A 20,376-nucleotide genomic window follows, 5' to 3' on the forward strand; every position below is an offset into this window, starting at 1 on the left:
CTAGTCTATCACAAAGGGCACAGTTAGTATTGGGTGAAGGGTCATACAGGCTAGGCTATTTGTTAGTGCTTTCTGAATGACACAAGTGAGCATGTTGGCCCTGTACTTTGTGTGTGTTTAGCATTTGGGATTATGTACGGGGTCTTGCCACCCAATCTTTGGTCCTCTTGTGTGTTAATGGCCCTTGATGATGCCTATGTGACAAAGTCCTTTCTCGATCATATCCTGACTGAGAGAAAAGAAACAGCACTAATGGCCCCTTCCAGATCCCCTCCCTGCGACCTGACATGCAGGGCACCCCAGGGCTCCAGCCTCTTGCCTCTTCTCTTCAACACATGCAGGACCCTGCTCCTGGATCCCATCAGGAACACACAGCTCAACACATGCCTTGAACACGTGGACTCTTGGATGACCTCAAACAGACTTAAGATCAACCAAGCGTAAAACAGAACACATGATCTGAGGTGTAATACCACCAACCTCGCAGTAGTCTTTGGCCGAAAGCAACGGGCCCTTCCCGTCCACCTAACGATACTGCCCTACAGCCTGGAATCACACTGGACAGCGATCTTACATTAGTGCCATGAGTTAAAACCCTTGTAAGGGGCTGCTTCTTCCAACTCTGCACCTTTACGACCCATCATGTCCTGCCTGGCCTTCACACACAGGACCATGGCAGTTATGCCGCTGGTACTATCAAGACTCAACTATGCCAATAACCTTTAGCTGGACTGCTGGAATATCCATCTTCTCAACAGGCTACAAACAGTGCAAACCGTGGCAGCCAGACTACACCTCGGTGTGATAAGATACAAACACATCACAGCAGCACTCTGAGCACTCAACTTTCAACCAGAGGATCCACTTCAAAATGCTATGCATTGCTCACAGCGCCCGCCATGGCATGGGCCCATTATAGCATTACACTATAGAAATGAGTAGCTCAATTGGTTCAGATGGGGCACAGCTGAAAGAGAACCGAACGACCATCAGCACCTATTCATTTCAGCAGCAGTCGCATCCCGCGGCACTCCCTGAGGCACCCAGTGTTCAATTCTTGTCCCAGTACTCCTACTGACATCAACTCATTAACTCCAACACCCTCCACAATACTTCTGCAGCTTCAATCTCCACACGCATGCATCCATCTTGGGAGTATAGCTCAGGGGCAACGTGCTCGTCTTCGAAGAAAGACGATGCGGAGCAACACAGGTTCGATCCCTGGGTCCATACCTAGAAACCTCTGGGTATTAAGCGGGTTATAAATAACCAATTACAATCCACACAGACAGTCCCCACGTGGAGCTAGGGCCAAACTCCCATCTGTAGTCCTAATTTACTGCCCCACATCAACGAGTAACATTAGCCAAATCACATGTAGCCTCTCAGACCTTGGGGTCTCCCTTCTGGATAACATTCCCCAAGGATCTCCGTCAAACCCATAGGAGCGCACATGCACGCGCGACGCGACCTGCGCACATCCACACCAGATGTTTCTCATCTGCCTGTCCTGCTCTCTCACCAACAACCCCTCACACTTTCCTTTGCAGAGTCATGCACAGCAACGTCAGCAACCAACCGCAGAATAAAGGTCATATGAGAAGGTTCTTTGAAGGATTGCTGACCATTTATCACCAACCCACTCTTTTGCCAACTTTCCCTCCTGACTTTTCTGCTTTTTTACCGCAGGAATGTGGGGTGGTGGCCCCCACTGTCCCTCTACCCTTACTACCCCCACTCCGTACCCCCATGTTTACCTTACCCTCACTTACCATCTGTATTTTTGCAGCAAATAAATTGGGAAAAAATATGGTATGCAGTGATTAAATTGCAGCAAAAATGTCGCCTGTGCAAACAAATTCTGTGGCTTGACCTTGTAAAGGTGTACTCCATTATACCATTTAAGGGGACTGGGGGTTGCGGGGGTGTCCACGGCATCCTTTATATGGATTGCAGCGGCAAAACCACAGCCTTTTTGCCGCAATGTTTTGCGTCCACTGACATTTTTGCCGCGATTTTAACGCAAGGAACCAAAAATATGACACCAAATATTCTGCAAAAGTGTAGATTGGGGAAAGTAGGCAAGGCCGACAACACCACTTTACTTACTCTCTGTGTGTCCCTTAAATGATCAAACCAGGGGACTGCTATTCTTACCAATAATGGTGCCCAAGTAACTCTGCCCTGCGTGACCCAGGTGGCACTCAGAACCTTATTCTATATGCCCTGGAGAGTGCCCAGGTAGCCATGCTCACTTCATGCCCTGCGAACGGTACCTTGGTCACCGTGAAGTCTCTTTTGCTCCTAGGGAAACATGAGCCCGGGCCCTGGAATGTGCCAGGAATCCTTGCCCTTTGCTGCCCTGATGGTGCCCAGTTAAGAATAAATATGAGCTGGGGAGGCCGGCACCATCTCTTTTCACTATTTTCTAAACAACTTGAACACGTAATAGTGAAGTATTTGGACCAGGCAGCAGCTACTGTCGCACCTCAGTGGCCAATCTATGAAGCAGGACCACGGGTATAGCCCAGGGGGCGCCATATCCTGGGCATTAAATAATGTGCAAAACTTAAATAAACATTCATCATGTCTGGTCCAACCATCGACAACAACGCCCTCCAATAACTAGTGTACAGCATGTTCATCTCACATGCTCTTATCCCGGAGACTGGCATGGGACATATGTCCAATGCATCAGGGACTGCGTAGGGTCCTTCATCGGGGACCTTATAGCAACATTACCCCAAACAATATGATCAAGGAAGTGTTGCTGAACATCCTATGCATCGAAAAAAGAAAGATTAACATGGAAACAAACAGACACAACAACAAAAAGAGAGATTAGGAAATCAGCCCTTTCAATAATTGTGAGTGATCTTTTATTTTTTACTTTCTTATTAATGTATTATTTATTTACTTATTTACTTATTTATTTATTTATTTATTTCTGTGTTGTGTTGTGTTGTAATGGTTTTGTCTTGTTGGTATTGTGTGTTTCAATTGATCATATTTCCAACAGATATAACATGTAACTGCCACTAACATAAGACTATGGTTATTATGATGATTTTATGGTAGTTGTTTTTACTTAATATATTCATGTGTATTTTAATATTTGTATCCTTGAAGTTATGTGATGTTTAATATTCATATGTATTGTAAGCATACTTTTTTATGAATACAAATTATAAAGAAAAAAAAGCAACATATACATTCACAAACATTCACAGCAATCATCTTGTATTAAACGTTTGCACCATGAGTTGCTTGGTGGTATATGAGGGGGTGTGGGTGTACCTTCTAGATCCAGCCAATCTCTTAAGTGAGGTGAAAGCAAGGGGGCAGGGGCTTCACACACCTGAAAGGAACAAGACAGGTCACAAATGAGTCACTCTTATTATCAACCAGTGTGTAGGGGGCGACAGATACTCGGGTGTGTCTGTCTACTTACACGACCCTCGATGCCCTGAGACACGTTCAGGCCATGGCATCATGTGTGCGTGTGCACAGGGCTCCGCATTAGGGTTTGACACCGGAGACTGTTCCTACTTTTGCAATATGAGAGGGAAAACACGTTTAGGGCCTAAAAGAGTGGATGTTGAACCGATGACAGGAGGACACACATGCTGCGCAGAGACACAGCGCCGGCTGCCTCGTGCTTCCGACCTCCAAACAAAGCACAAGGCTCTGATCAGAAAGCGCGCAGCCCGCAGGCAGGGGCGTCGTTTAGGGGTCGCCAGGGGTTGCACCAGCGACCCCTGAGGTCTCCCTAGCTACTCCTAAAAAATTAAAGTAAAGCAAAAACGTTTTTTCTCTTTCAAAAAATAAATAATTCAGGCTCCTGGGTTGTGGCCAGCAGCATGTGGCTCTTTGTTTCTGGAGTGGCTGGTTTCTGGTAGCTATAGCCGTTAAGCTAGCTCAGTGGGTTGAGCACTCGCTGCTGCAATGTGTGTGTGATTTGCAGGTTGCAGGTTTGACTCCCGGCAAGGTCAACTCAGCTTTTCATCCTGCTGAGGTTGCTAAATGAATACGGACACAAGTTGGGTAATATTGTATGTATATTTTACTATACGAAGCGCTTAAGCGTAAGTGCTATATCATAACACATCATTATCGTTTGGCATTGGACGTCTGCTTGCATTCACAGTAATTTGGTAATATGGGCCTATACGCGATTAATATTAATGCCACATATGGTGCTCCATTCTTGCATACATGTATATCACTTTACAGTGATATCATAACCATATTTCCCGTAGTGTACTTAGATACAATGCTATGTGATGACACTTCCTGTTTTGTCAAGGGGTGAAAACTCATGTTCCATCGCTTCCCGTGATGTCACTTTGGGTTGGGGTCACTTCCTGTGATGTCATCGGGAGTCAAGGGTCATGTGATGTCACTTCGGTCTGCCCGCAGGACACCACAGACAGCAGGGCCGCTGCATCAGCAATGCGGGTCTGGTACCCCTCGTTGCCAATGTTGTGTCTGGACCTGTGAGCACACAGGCCAGACAGACCATCAGTGGCGGCACCCAGCATACACTTTACCAAGGACAGATGCAGGCAGGCACACAGGCCAACCAGAGGGTTCGCTGGAGCCAGGCACCCACACTTACAGGGTAGTCATGGTCACACGACTGGAGCATGGCCTGGGGCACCCGGGCCACACACAGACAGAGTTGCCATGCAGGGGGTCTGCAACATGGGACACAGAGACAGGGGGCAGGGTTGCCATGCAGGGGCTCTGCCTTCATGAAGGGCTCTGCAGGGCAGGCCCTCTGCCTGGAAGGCCGTGATGACGCAGCTCTGAAGAAAGTACACAGCAGGCAGGAGTCTGGCGGAGTGAGCGGGAACCCGCTCCTCCCTTTTTTCATCTTCTTCTTCTTAATTAACGAACGCGTGGGCGGACCCACGCAGGCGCTTCCCCATTCAAAAGGATGATGAGCACCAAACCCACCAATCAACACACAGCCCACACTTCCACACAAACCACCAGCTACCCAACCACAAACATCCACTACCCCAATACAACACCACCAGCTACCCCACCGCAAACAAACACCCCCCTCCAACGCACACCACCAGCTACCGCACCTCAAACACACACTCCCCTCCACTCAAAACACCATCCAGCGAGCCCCGGAGACCGGCGCGCAGACACGCGCGACCCCGGCCTGTACGCCTGCACATGCCCTTCAGGCGAGGCTCCCACTACCCCGCACCGCCCCCAGGACCACCGACTGCCCCCAATCCAACACCACCAGCAACCCCACTGCAAACAAACGCCTCCCACCAACGCACACCACCAGCTACCGCACCTCAAACACACACTCCCCTCCACTCAAAACACCAACCAGCGAGCCCCGGTGACCGGCGCACAGACACGCAGGACCCCGGCCTGTACGCCTGCACATGCGCTTCAGGCGAGGCTCCCACTACCCCGCACCGCCCCCAGGACCACCGACTGCCCCCAATCCAACACCACCAGCAACCCCACCGCAAACAAACGCCCCCCACCAACGCACGCACACCACCAGCTGCCGCACCTCAAACACACACTCCACTCCACTCAAAACATCATTCACCGAGCCCCGGAGACCGGCGCGCAGACACGCGGGACCCCAGCCTGTATGCCTACACATGTGCTTCAGGCAAGGCTCCCACTACCCCGCACTGCCCCCCAGGATCACCGACTGCCCCCAATCCAACACCACCAGCAACCCCACCGCAAACAAACGCCTCCCAACAACGCACACCACCAGCTACCGCACCTCAAACACACACTCCCCTCCACTCAAAACACCAAGCAGCGAGCCCCGGAGACCGGCGCGCAGACACGCGGGACCCCGGCCTGTACGCCTGCACATGACCTTCAGGCGAGGCTCCCACTACCCCGCACCACCCCCAGGACCACCGACTGCCCCCAATCCAACACCACCAGCAACCCCACCGCAAACAAACACCCCCCCACCAACGCACGCACACCACCAGCTACCGCACCTCAAACACACACTCCCCACCACTCAAAACACCATCCAGCGAGCCCCGGAGACCGGCGCGCAGACACCGCTCCTCCCTTTTACTGCCGCATTAGTCACCTGGCACACGGACACGTGACACCGCACGGGCACTTAGCAGGGACTCATCATCTCTTAAAGGGGAGCATACCACATATTGGATTCTTTTAGCAAAGTAAAAATATGTTTTAATTGTAACACTTCGTGCTTAGCTAGTAATTCCATCAATAACATGGAGAGTTGTTATGTCAAAGTTCCTCTGAAGCCCTCCCAAATGTGGGGAGTTGCGGGCAGAATGCAGCACTCTGCAGTGACTTTTAGCCTAGGGAGGAAGGGAAAGGGGTGCTACAGCAACAGCCTGTCAAATCTCTCACCTCTAAAATTGGATGATTTACTATTAAACAATCATTAGCGTGGCAGTACCAAGAAAGAGGCGTGCCCTGCCCACATCAACAAACATCCCATGAGGAAGCCAAAAACTGGAGTGCTCTGCTCAAATTTTTAAACGGCCCATGCCCCCAATGGTTTTTGATACTAAATACCCTCTGAATGGGGGTGAAATATGGATCTAATGGGCCAAAGGAAGGCTAATAAATATTCAGCCTCTTGGTGCCAGACAACTGACAGCCCAATGGGTTAATGCACCTACTGAAGCAACTTATTTGTAACCTGCAAAACATACATTCAGTTCCTGATCAGATACTGATGCAAGTTTACCTGCTAGGATGGGACCTAGTGTTTAATTCTCAGCACAAATAACTATCAAAATTGACCTTATGTGTCACCTTTTTCCCACCTCAATTTTTTCAGGTAATTTGGTATCAGAGAGACTGCTTATATATGAGGGTCAGGGCAGTGTCTAGCCTACTTGGTGCCAAGGGCGAAACACTAGAATCCCCCCAGTCCACTCTCTGCGACTGGCACACGTCACTCCTAAGCTACACCTCTGTGTCGCGTAACAAAACCCCTCCTCTACTCCTCAATATCAATACATCAATAAATCATTGCTATACAAATTAAGCTGGTTTCATTACATTGTAATTCAAGTACTTTACAGAAGAAATTTAATGTGAAAACACAGCTGCTGCTCTTAGAAAGGCCTTGCCTGAATGTAGTTTTGCACTTCTCGTATTGGCACACTGCGGTGTGACTAGCCTGTCGCGGTCTGTGGGCCCACTGACCACTGGCCCTGTGTTGCAGGCATTCTGTTCGTACCACCTCACTTGTATTTCGCAAGGGGCAATACTAGACGAACCATATGAATTCTTTTCTGATAGAAGGTTATCATTCCAAGATGGGCAGTCTGGTACACTCCTTTTGTACTCTTTCAAAATACCTCTATTAGAGTGGGAAAAGGGGACACATATCACCAATGAGTCTTCCTGGCTGCTTTGCATTAAACCACACGAGCATTTTGGGAATAAAACAGTGATCAGGGATATCATATTTGATAAACAAGTCTCTGATAAAGGAGTTGTACGTATGAATCTCTAAATACATAACAGAAACATGGCTTGGTGGCCATATCACTGTTCACAACACACACCCTAACATCAAAATGTTTTTAATCATGAACTACACATACTCATTCAGACAGGTTACATTTTTGGATGTGAGTATTACATGGATGCAACATCAGCCACTCAATGGGGTACAAGGGCTCTTTTGCTTTTTGTTTCTGGAGAATTTTAGATGAGGAGTGGCTCGGCCTCAGTGCGAGCATGCCCCCACAATATAGAAACATCTTTATGGAATTATATCTCTTGACGGGAAAAGATACCGCACAAGAGACACCCAATAAACAATGCACAGAAAGGCTACACAGAAAGGATTGTACATCTTACAAACCTTAGCATGACCAGTAAAACGCTGATGAAGCTTTTTAAACAAAACTGGCTTCTGATGCATGGTAAAGGGTCCACAGTCCCTCAGCCACGACCTCCTCACCATTACGCAGACCTCATGGGTTATATCTGCAAAAAGAGCATGTCCCCTGCTTTATCTAACGGAGCTGGCATTAGCATCTCTCATTAGTGCTGGCCTGCAGCTAGTGAACATCATGGTGCGGCAGTGCAGAAAGGGCGTTTGGCCTAGTAGATATACAACATTATGCATTTTCTTTGATTGCTTTATGTGTTTAAGTGTGGGCACAGTATGGCATACTCGTCAGAGCCACATACACAAAATCTTCCCGTGTGCTATTGTATGGCCATGGGACACATCATACAAAAACCCGCAAATGTGCTGTTACATAGAGGAGCACCACATAGACGCCATTACCCAACAGGGTGGGGACTTGTCGAGCGCACAAATCATTGCTGCACACATCACTGCATTGATTTGCCATGGACCACTGTCTGCATGGTGATGCAAAATGAACCCTTCTTTCGTAATCAAGGTGCCAAGTCACATTGAGGTGCCATCTGGTGTGCGCGCTAGGCAGTGGTTGGCTTTTTAAGAAAATGAAAAGAGTGATACTGAGCGGATGCATTTAGTCCATGTCCCGAAACACCCACTAGATTAACTAAAAAGTAAAATATGAAAAAAAAGGTTTTGGTGTGTTATATAAAAAGACATGAAAATAAAGAACATAGTTTAAAACATTTTCTGTACGGCACGTTACTACTCTTGGAAGAATGGGCAGGTTTGGCCAGGTGACTGATTCTCTGTGCTGGTCCTCAAAATAAAAATGCCCCATATTCACACTAAAATGTTAAGCACATAATGGGCCGCATCATGAGTTGGCGGTATCCCGTCTGTAATACCGCCCAACTGTAATAGCGTTATCACAAACCGGTCCGGCAGTATTACCCCCGGATCATGGGTTGGGTGGTAACAGTAAATCCCCATCCCCCATTGGGACCCAATGGGGAATTTTCAGCGCAAATACCGCACGCTAATACACCCGGAGTTAATTAGACTGAAAACAGGGCTCTAAATAGGATTTTCACCTCCAGAAAAAAAGCTGGAGGTAAAACAGCCCATTTAGCGCCTAACTCGTGATAGGGCCAGCCCTTAAATACAGCAGTAATATCATGGGCGTAATTTTAGGGGGGGCAGGGGTGTTTGCCTCCCCCAACTTTCATGGCAAACCATTTTGTCCCCATTCATTTGTCTGGGGCACCTTTTCTTCATTTGTCATGTCACCTCCAACATTTTCAGCAACGTTACTCCACTGGGTAATACCATTACCGCCGCATTTAAGGGCTGCTGCTCAACTCGTGATGAGGCTCTAAGTGTGAAAACAATGGCCTGTTAAATGAGCCATCAACTAAAAATGACCCCCATTTTAAAGGCTCTGTCAACACAAAGGGCGAGGGCACAGGGTGTGTGTTTCCAGAGCATCTCAGAGGCTGCATTCGCAATATGCATTCCGCACAGGGCTCAAGTCGAGGGTACACGCGGGGGGACGGAGTCTCCCCACTTTATTCAGAGGGTGGACTCAGTCCCCCCCAGCAAAAATGAGAAACATTGAATGTCCTCATTGAATTTATGAATTAAAGCCAATCTCGGGGATCAAACCACGTCGTTGGGCTGCTTCATCACAGCACTATGTAACCACATGAAGAATAACACACAACTAGAGGTGAAATGTCCCATTTCGGTACTGCAAGTCCCAGGGAAAACATTTGTATTCGTTCTTGGAGTTTAAAACATGCACACCTTTTAAAGTTTTCAAAAACACTATTAGAAGAAAATATCCTCTTGCCTTTGTGTGTGTGTTGATTTTATGAAAGGCAAATGCCATTCGTCCTGTTCAATGTGGGTGGTTACGATTGCAAAGCCAATTTAATGACATGTGCATATGTCACCTTGATTGGATAATTTCTGGCGGCGTCACATCTCATTAATTTGTTGATGAGTCCCCCCACTTTTATTTTTAAGACTTGACCCCTGATTCCGCAGCAGTCTGGCTGGGCACCTTCTTGTATCCCCAACTTCAGCCGCCCCAGGAAACGGCCGGCTCTGAGGAGGGTTACAGATGGCAGAGTTCACAAAGCAAAGGCACACTGGATAGCGGGCATGCAGTTGCATTGGCACTGCCCTTCAGGCCCCTCACCCCCCAATATGTTGAAGCTGCCTCCACCCCCCTATTTCACCAGCCTTCACCCGAGCGGGTGGTTCAGGGCCAGTGGAAGCCACACCGCGTCCTTGAGCCCACTGAGTCCTGGAGGGGACTCCTCCATTTGTCTCTGCGGGACGAGCTCCCAGCAGTCACCGCGCCGCGGGGCCAGGACAAGGAGTTCTGGGAATGCACGCCTCTCAAAGGTGTAAAACGCTCTGTTTCAGAAACTCGTCGTGCGCTGCCTGCCTGCCACAGACCCCTGGGAGGTCACAGCAGCCATGACCCAAGCCGGTCCAGCTGAAGGGGAGGATTGGCATACAAACACAACGTTTTATTTGCGGAATAACTAGCGACACACAAAGCAAAGACGTGAGCAAAAATACCCACGTGTTCAAAGCAAAAATGTCTACTTGGCTAAAAAAAGAATCCAGCAGGTAATTGAAAGCTGCTTGTTTACTTCCAACTCACAAAACTAGTCGGTACAATTGTCTTGTGTCAAAAACGAATGGAAGCTCGTCGGGTACATTACTGGCACGGGCAGCCGACCTGAACTCCCGTGAGGGCGGCGCACCTTGGCCGCATACCTTTGTTGAGGCAGGTCAGCCCCGCCTTCTCTGGCCTTCAGCCTCGCGCCGCCTCTGAATCACGGCTGGGAATCAGACGGCGAGCACAGTGACTGCACACTGCCAGCCCATGCCATCTCTAATACCTTCCCACACCCACAGCTCTGCGGGGAAACCGAGCCCGTTTGGCAGGGTCGCTCTCCCGTGATGCGCCACACACCTGCGCCTCGTCAGATAACCGGGAGATAGCTCGGATCCTCAGAGAAGAACAGTCCCGCCATTTGCGTTTCCCTTCTCGCGGAGGAACAGCCACTTATCACCTTCTGTGGGTTGTGAACTGGGGTAGAAGTCGGACCCTGCTTACCTTCTGGTTGGTGGTCCAGGCAACAGGACTTAAGAATCCACCTGGTGTTACTGTTTCTCAGGATTGGCTTTCCTCTTCTGCTGAGCCAAGCAAAAATTGTTGGACCATTACCAAGTGTCACACCTGTGATTGATAGCACGCACGTCATATCTTGGTCCACACACAAGAGAATGAACAGTGTGCTCCTACTCAACAGCAGGAAAATACAGAAGTCACCTTGTCGCTGTCGTTACCCTGCTGTGTGCTCACAGACCTGAAAAGACGGCTGCCATCTTGTCCTTTACATCTCCGCGGCACTGGTTGAGGTTCTGGAAGCATGGCTGTCCTTGTCCAACTGCTGGCATGCATGTTCGGGACTGGAGCCTGGGTGGCCATCAATGGACTGTGGGTGGAGCTCCCCCTTATTGTGAATGAGCTCCCCGAAGGCTGGTATCTGCCTTCCTACCTGACTGTCATCATCCAGATGGCCAATGTTGGACCACTCTTTGTCACCTTGATGCACAGGTTTCAGCCCGGGAAGCTCAATGAGGTGGCCGCCATATACACCATCGTGGTCATTGGAATTATTGCATGCTTACTCCTGGCCTTCCTCTGGCGGTACACCTCCCTGGTGGGAGGGGTTCTTCACAGCACTGCTTTCCTCTCCATCACCTTACTCCTCTCCCTGGTGGACTGCACCTCGTCGGTCACATTTTTGCCCTTCATGACGCAACTGCCATCCAAGTACCTGACCACCTATTTTGTTGGCGAGGGGCTCAGTGGCTTCATCCCAGGCCTGCTAGCCCTGGCTCAAGGGGTGGGCATGCATAGTTGTGTGAATGTCTCCTTGACCGTCAACACCACTCTGGGGAACGCGACTGACGAACAGCACCAAATACTGACAGAGTACCTGCCGGCCAACTTTTCCACCAATGTCTTCTTCTTGCTGCTGACCGCCATGATGGTTCTCTGCTTGGTGGCCTTCTTCTTCCTCACCCGCGTATCTGGGTCAGTGGGATTGTCCAGGGACAACCTATTGGCTGGATCGATTTCCCTAAGATCATTGAACAACGTCGTCCATTCAACCAATGGACCAAAACCTTCTGATGGCGATGAGAGCTTCTCACTTGAAAGGTCGGAGAATGCAAATCTCGATGGAAGACCCAACACAGAAACCGATGATCCAGCCAAATTCTCACATGCCCACTTGGCGTTCATCTATTTCATGGTTGCTTGGGTGAACTCACTCACCAATGGCGTCTTGCCATCCATACAGACATACTCCTGCATGCCATACGGCAGCATGGCCTACCACCTCTCTGCCACCTTGGGATCCATGGCTAACCCTCTTGCCTGCATTATCGCCATGTTCTTGCCAAGCAGGTACGTACCCCATGTCCGGGAGTGGTTGAGGGGTGTGGGAAAGAGATTGTGCTTAGTCTCTCTTAGGGTGGCAAGCATGTGTTATAGTCAGTGGCGGAGACAGCCTTTGGTGCCGGGGGGCAGGGGTGAGCCCACTGGGCACCAGTGGGAGCCAGGGAGGCGCTCAGCCCCCCACCCGACCCACTGGTTCCACCACTAGTTATGGTCAGATTGTTGTTAGCGTCCCTTCATCCGATGGGGTGCCTACCACCAACCTTCACTTGAGCCGGCGGTTCGAGCCCAGATGAAGACACCATATCCTTGATCGCATTAAGTCCTAGAGGGCACTCCTCGCCATCTCTCTGCAGAATGAGCTCCCAGCAGTCACCTTGGGCTCAAACAAGGGTTTCTATAAATACACGACTCTCAACTGTGTAAAATGCTCCATTTCAGAACTCCTTCAGGCGCTGCTGCAGACCCAGGGGAGGCCTGGTAGCAGCACAGTCGGAGCAGCGATGACCCGAACGGGCGGCTCCATTGATTGGTTCGGCAGAGGGAGGCGGGACGGGATGCAAAGGGATTCAGGGGCAAACAGAATGGGGGGTTGAGCTGCACTGCACCACACACTCTAAGTTTGGGTGAGCCGCAGGCAGAGGGCAGACTAGAAGAATAGAGATGAAGAGGGAACATGGACACTAGGAAGGGAAGCCCAGCGTGGGGTGGCTGGAGGGAGACGAGGGGTAATGTGGGAGTGAGTGCATCCCAGCCGCAGGGCATTTGGGGAAAAAGGGGTTAGCAGTGCCGCCAGAGCGAGCCAGCCTGAAGGCCGGAGAGTTTGCTGTACTAATAGGTTTTGTGAGGGGAGGTCCCTGCATACAACGGAGTGAGGGAAACGTAGGCCAAGTAGTGTCCAAGTCAGAGGAGACATACAAAAAAGGGCACCATGGAGAGGGAGGGGGGCAGAGCTAACCGTAGTACCTCAGATGGGAGTGGGGTGATGTGAGCGTGTGGCGTTAATAGGCCAAACCCTGTGTGGACCCTGTCTGCTACTGCAGTAGCACCCCTGCCCCCGTATGTGTATCCCCCCCAGACATTTCAGTGGGTGGAAATAATTGACCCTACTTTTGCAAAAAGAACAAATGGTGTGAACGTGAAAGATGCCGGCCGAAGAAAGGGGAAAAACAAGGCACGGCCAACTGGGGAGATTCTGCTCCCCCCTAACCGCCCCCCCCACTCCCACTGGAGCCAGAGACTACTGCACTTCTTCCCGATGCTGTAGCCCCACAAAGGCTGGCAAGCAGCCATCTCAAGGGTCAATTCATAATCATGTGTGTTCTTGCACAGCGCTTCATTCCCACTTCATCCTGCTTCTAAGCACATTATCAGGTGTTATTACTACCCAACTCAAAGTATTCCGAGCGCAGGAGGATGAAAGGCTGAGTCGGCCTAATTCTAACAATGTTGCCTGGAGCACATCAGGAGATCCCCGTGAGGGTTTCAGATTTGCACCGGCCTCCTTCCATCAGATTAGCACCAGCCACCTTCCATTAGATTTGCACCGGCCACCTTCCATCTGATTTGCACCGGCCACCTTCCATCAGATTTGCACTTGCCACCGTCTACCAGATTTGCACCAGCAACCTTCCATCAGATTTGCACCGGCCACCTTCTACCAGATTTGCACCAGCAACCTTCCACCAGAGTTACACCGGCCACCTTCTACCAGATTTGCACCAGCAACCTTCCATCAGATTTGCACCGGCCACCTTCCATCAGATTTGCACCGGCCACCTTCCATCAGATTTTCACCGGCCACCTTCCATCAGATTTGCACCGGCCACCTTCCATCAGATTTTCACCGGCCACCTTCCATCAGATTCGCCGCGGCTGCAGAGCCGCAAAGCATCTCTGCAAAGCCTTGGAGCAAATCTTTGTGAATCACATTTGCACTTGTGCAGCTGAAAGATGCTCAGTGCATCTCCCGATTTGCTCCAATTTAAGGCTTTGTGAATCAGGTGAAGGCAGCAGGAGCAAATCTGACCTGCTCAAGGGCATACCCGTACTTTCTCCAGTGCAAATGTTTGTGATCCAGCCCCACAGAGAAGATTCACACAGCTTTTTTCCAGGATTCCTGTGACCTAGTTTAGTTTATTATTTGTAGAGTGCACCTAACCCTGAGGTATCTGGGCGCTTGAGCATAGGTGATTGCTACAAGTACATACATCAAGAGACAGGTACACAGTGGCTTATTGACAATGGTTACAAATGATCAACGTGCCAACATCAAGAATAGAGACAAGGAGGCTGCGGCAGCTGGGAACAAATCACAGTTGGCCATGGCGAGCAATATGGATAATCAACAGGGTTACAGCCGCGTCAGCAGGTCTACACAGTATTAGGATCACAAACCTAACAAAGGCCGTACAAATAACAATAGTGAGATCGACACCACAAAGAATATGGGCAGTAGATGCGGTCGGGTATAAGTTTAGTGTTGCTGGGCAAAGAGCCATGCTTTCACTTTAGATCTAAAAGTCCAGGCTCGGATGGCTGCAGGGAGGGAGTTCCAACACTTTGCAGCTTGCACAGGGAAGCAGGATACTGCTGACGAAAGCAATAACTTAACAATATGCAGTTGCGATTAGACCACAAAAAGACTAGCAAACCCTGATTCACGGAACAGTGCAAAGTGTATTTTTGCAGTGCATAGTAATTGTTGCAGTACAAAATGACTTCGCACGGACATTGCACTGCAAAAATACACTTTGCACCGTTCCGTGAATCAGGGTTTGTGTCGGCAGTGCAGGGTCACTTTTCAGCAGTACAAATTCACTTCGAACTGTGCATAAAATTCCATGAATCGGGCCCTTAGGCCAGAGTCGCTGGAAGTTAACCACTCGAGGATTCACACACGTGTGTCTGAAGGGGCACAAGCTGCGTAATGTACGCATTACAAGCTTACTACCGGACCTCCAAAAGTGAGGCTTTCCACGGACTTGCTAGAATGTTTAGGTATGTATGAGAAAGGGGGTGAGGATCACACCTCCAAAAGTGTATTCACAAAACTACAAAATTGTCTTACAACTTTGGTCAACATTTATAGGTAATACTTGGACGTTCCGCATGACAAGTATGAAAGTGAATTCCTGGCTTCAGCTTGCAGCCAGCAGAAGGCATTTCTTGCACTCAGAAACCCCACCCGCTACCATGGAAAATGACTGCTGCTGGGATTATTGCTTGCTGGCAATAATCTCAGTGGCATTGCTGTTATTTGAGACTGCTGGTGGCATGGACGTGTAACAGTTTATTGAGAAGCCACCCTCAACACGGGGAGTTCCTTCCCTCCCCACTCAAGTGGTTATGCAACCAACTGTTCAACAGATTCCATTTTAGCCTCATCTCAGACACATATCATGCCTCTTGGATCCTTTTCCCCAGGGCTAACAATGAGCTAATAACCAGGCCGGTGTACGGGAAATATATTGGTATTTATTTAAATTAAAAGTAATGGAAATTAGCACAAAAAGGTCAAAACACTGCTTTATGCGTGGCACAACACAATCAACTTCTATCAGCATAACCAAATCACAAAAGTGAGTTAAAAAGAACACCAACACAATTCTTCCCTTTCTGTAAATTTCACTTCACAAAATAATTGCACTGATCAATAAAGAAGGCACTTATGTAATGTTGTGCGATTTGGATTTTCCTGCAGGCTTAAAAGACTAGCAGTAGGACTTCAAGATTGGTTCAAATAAAGAAGGCACTTATGTAATGTTGTGCGATTTGGATTTTCCTGCAGGCTTAAAAGACTAGCAGTAGGACTTCAAGATTGGTTCAAATAAAGAAGGCACTTATGTAATGTTGTGCGATTTGGATTTTCCTGCAGGCTTAAAAGACTAGCAGTAGGACTTCAAGATTGGTTCAAATAAAGAAGGCACTTATGTAATGTTGTGCGATTTGGATTTTCCTGCAGGCTTAAAAGACTAGCAGTAGGACTTCAAGATTGGTTCAAATACATAAGGCAATTATGATTTCACCCACACTTTTGGTTTAAAATAAACACAGGGTGATTTAGCGGTTTGTTTTTCAGATCTCCCCCCCACCCCCACCCTGCTTTGGTCTATGTTGGGAAGTCAGACAGAACAATTGGAATGATTTGGGGAATTTTGGATTTCAGACCCCCCCTCCACTGAAAGGCCTGTGTTGGGAAAGCTGTATAAAAAGGTTGCATTGATTTAAGAACAAGAACACCCCTCTTCCTTAAAGAAGCCAGGGTCCGCTGCACAACAAGGATTACCCAATTAAATTATAGGCTATAGTTTTCAGCGCATACTGGGAAGGGAGCCTTCTTAATTTCGAATATTAACAAAATCCACACGTATTGTTCTGCCAAATGGGGATTTCATGAAATTAATATATTCGGTTACATAGGCTAAGGATCTACACAGGTTTGCCTCCCCCCACCCACTATAAAGGGAAGCGATTTAAGGCAAGCAGACTGCCCCCCCTATTGGTTTCCCAGGGTCAGTTCTACTTACATAGCAAGCCTCTGTTTAAGGCTCCGGAAAGCCTGCTGCATCTCAGGACACTCTGGAAAGAAAGGGCAGGGATCTGGTCACTGCACTTTCAAAGATGGCCTCCTGCTCTCCACCGTAGGCCCCAGTCAGCTTTTAGGCCTTTCTAGAGATAGACAGCTCCACCCAGATGCACTCTGGTGTCTCTTACAGCTTTCAGATGGTAAGTTTCAGCAGCCTTCCTGATGGCCTTTCTCTTCTCTCTGTCGTCCTGTCTTTCTCCTTTTTCTCTCCCTCTGTCCAAGTGCAGTCCCCCTTATAAAGCAGCGATGACACCAGCAATTTTACAATCTTGGGGATGTACCCTGCAATATTCCCTGCCACTAGGATTGGACAGTTACCCCTCTCTCTCGTCCCAAACCAAGCCTCCAAGTCATGATTGGTTTAGGGGTTTGGAGCAACATATGGCAATTTCCATTTGTCATCATCCTTTGTTCTCCTTTCAACTTTTTGGCAAAAACTAGTTACGTATCACAACTGATATTCAAGTGAAAGGGATTTCTTTTTGGGGCCTTTAAATGCACCCCACATAAGTACCACTGATAGTACATACCACCAGGACTAAAAATATATCCAGCAGATATGTTCCTGCTTTTCCAGCAACTAAACAAACATGGATAGGATGAAAATGGACTGCAAGTGATAAAAACACTGCCTGTCAGGATTGGGGTCCCTGTAACACAAATGACTCTTTCATCATTAGTGGGATGTGTGCTGTCCATGCCACACTCTGGCATTTTCGTACAGGGTACTGTTCCGAAGACCAGCTGAAATCTGATCTTAATTTGAGTGGTAATTTCAATCAATGCTGGTTTTGTTTTGTAATGCTGATTTCCGACAGCAATACGTTTACCAGCAGTTGCAGTACATTTCCTGCCAGCAGTGACTTTATCTCTTTGGAGCTCATTTTACAAAAAAAGTGTAATTTGGCGGCGGGGTGCAGTTACATTTGTACAGTAATGTAAACGGCTCCCCACCGCCATATTTTCATCATTTGCACTGTGGGGTGCAAATGTAAAGGGCAAAAGGTGGCATATTAGTGTGTATGCCGCCTTTTGCCCTTCACATTTGCACTGCACTGTGCAAAGTGAGTAAACGCAGCCGGGCACGCTGCATGCCAGGCAGCGTTTACTTTTCATTACTTTTCTTATCACACTTTTCACAATATCATGTCAGAGAGCATTTAATTTTCATTCGTGAACACTGCTTACCATGCGCGCATGATAGGGAGCGTGCACAATGAATTCCTGTGGGGACTGCCTGGCGGACCCCATAGGGAGCATCAGCATTTGTACGTCAGAGAGAAAGGGAGCAGCGGAAATGCAAGTAACGTTCCGCACTGCCTCTCTGCCATACAAATGCTTGAAATGATCCGTGGCGTGAATGCAAGGCATTAAAGCCTTACTCAAGGCTATAACGCCTTGCATTCACGTCAGGGCTCAGTCCAGCATGAGCTCCTTTGCGTACTCGAATGGAGTTCATTTTACTCCTTTGTAGTATGTTCCCCTTCTCTGATTGGTGGCATTTTGCAACTGCCAATAATAGCAGGGTTCCCCAACTGGTGTTTCCATATCTAGGCCCATGGTCTGTTTTCATCAATTCCCCATGCCTCCTGCATTTTGGGAACTCTTTATTTCATGTAGCAGTTTCTTGCAGAGCCCACCATACAGTGATTTACAGCAATTTCACCTGAGGTTGGTGGAGGATACTGGGGTTGGGGTACCAGGGGTCCCACCCCCAGGCTCGGACTGGCCTATAGGGCAATAGGCCCATGGCCAAACCAAAAACACAAAATGCTGGTGTGGGCCATATTTATTTGGCCAAAGTGGGCCACTTTTGTGGCCAATGTGGGCCAGTTTAATGAGTTACTATGTGGCTAGTAGTTTTGACCAGTGTGCTAACCCCCACAAGACAATGAGACAACCCCCTACCAAATGCAGCAGCAACATGAACCAAAGGAGACCAGGGTAGAATGAACTCTCTGGTCTTGTGAAAAAAAACCTGTATAATGAAGGTTGGCCTGAGCACTGTGCTTCCTGGAAAGGCCCATCAGAAAATGGGCCTCATTACGACCCGGGAGGTAAGGGATTACCGTTACCGGTAAGGGCACCGGTACCGGTAATCCCTTACCGGCCAATCCAAGGTCCTTTTGCGGGTCCTCCCTTAACGGCTGGTTTTACCAGCCGTTAAGGATGGGACCCGCAAAGGGACTTTGGAGGTAATTACGGTACTGCAATTTGCGGTACCGTAATTACTGCCTTCCCCATTCCCATTGAGCCCTATGGGGGCTCAAATGGGAATGGGTAAGGGCCATGGTGAATGGGGAATTACCGCCCCCGCCAACCATGGCGGAATCGGTAGTTTACCGGCGGCAACCATGGCGCTAATAGCACCATGGTTACCCCCCGGGTCGTAATAGTGTTAAACATGATATCATATTGTGCCTCCTTTATTGTATATATTGGCCTAAGCCCAGTCGCTCTGCGAAGAAATCCGCATTCCAAAGTTCCGATCTTAGATCGACTTTGCCGCCATTTTAGGTTCACCCGCCATTTTGATTTCTACTCCAAAGAAATTCTGTGTTCCAAAATGGTGGACAGTGTTTCCCGCTTGCAACGGAGCCGTCCTGACCTTTGTACATGAAGTTTATGTTCAAACTGTCCGTTGGCCGAATGTTTGGGTCGAGTAAAGAGACCTTGTCCCATGCCTGACTTGCGGACAGAGGATTACCTGCCCCAACAAGTCCGATCCGCGGACATACATCAACTACAATGCTGTCTAAAATACTGAACGTGGACACTAGCTGAACTACATTGTATAAAACATGTGTTAAGGCTTAATGTTAAATCCAAGAATGCACTGTTGCCATTGTGACTTGTTGACATGCAACTTGAAGATGATCCACATGCATAGAGTTGGACAAACTAGAAGTGAACTCGGCACGAACCCTAGACCGAGTATCATTAACCTGTAGAGGGGCTGGACATTATGATTGGAAATGTATAAAATACACAACTGTTTAGACGTCCAGTACCTCTCACTTCTCACACCGAAAGGGCTGGTATTTGCTGTGATGTACTGAGGGCCAGATAGCTATCTGATACTTTGTTTCTTTGTAAACTGTACAGTTGTAGAATAAAGATCCGTGAATCTTTATAAGCCTGTGTTTGGTGTATTTCCTTTTGGGGTACTCAGCCTCGATATTTCTTTTGCTTTTACAATAGCTCTAAAGGTTCTGCTTCTGTTGAGCGAGAAACAGCATAGTATTGAGGGGACTGCAATGCCCATGATCCCTTGACATTGACTATGCTGGCTAGGCATGGTGGGGAGTCGAAGGCTGCAGACCCTTAGTCTAGTTGGACATCAAGATTGTGGGCATGTTTCGCTACTGGGAGAGTTTCGCCCACAGGTGGGGCGAAGGTTCATGCTGGTGAATGATATGATAG

The 20,376-nt window shown here is 48.6% G+C and overlaps 1 protein-coding gene across 1 annotated transcript in view; it reads left to right on the forward strand.

Moving 5' to 3' along the window:
- The first annotated feature begins 10,768 nt into the window (after positions 1-10,768).
- SLC52A3 (solute carrier family 52 member 3) overlaps positions 10,769-20,376 on the forward strand; it is a 51,368-nt gene continuing 41,760 nt past the window's right edge. Inside the window, exon 1 of the mRNA XM_069650943.1 lies at positions 10,769-12,374. Coding sequence (XP_069507044.1) covers positions 11,329-12,374 — 1,046 coding nt within the window. The 5' untranslated portion in view covers positions 10,769-11,328. The remainder of the gene's footprint in view (positions 12,375-20,376) is intronic.

This window comes from Ambystoma mexicanum, chromosome 3p (genome assembly GCF_040938575.1).
Source record: "Ambystoma mexicanum isolate Mex_15411 chromosome 3p, UKY_AmexF1_1, whole genome shotgun sequence".
Lineage (NCBI taxonomy): Eukaryota > Metazoa > Chordata > Amphibia > Caudata > Ambystomatidae > Ambystoma > Ambystoma mexicanum.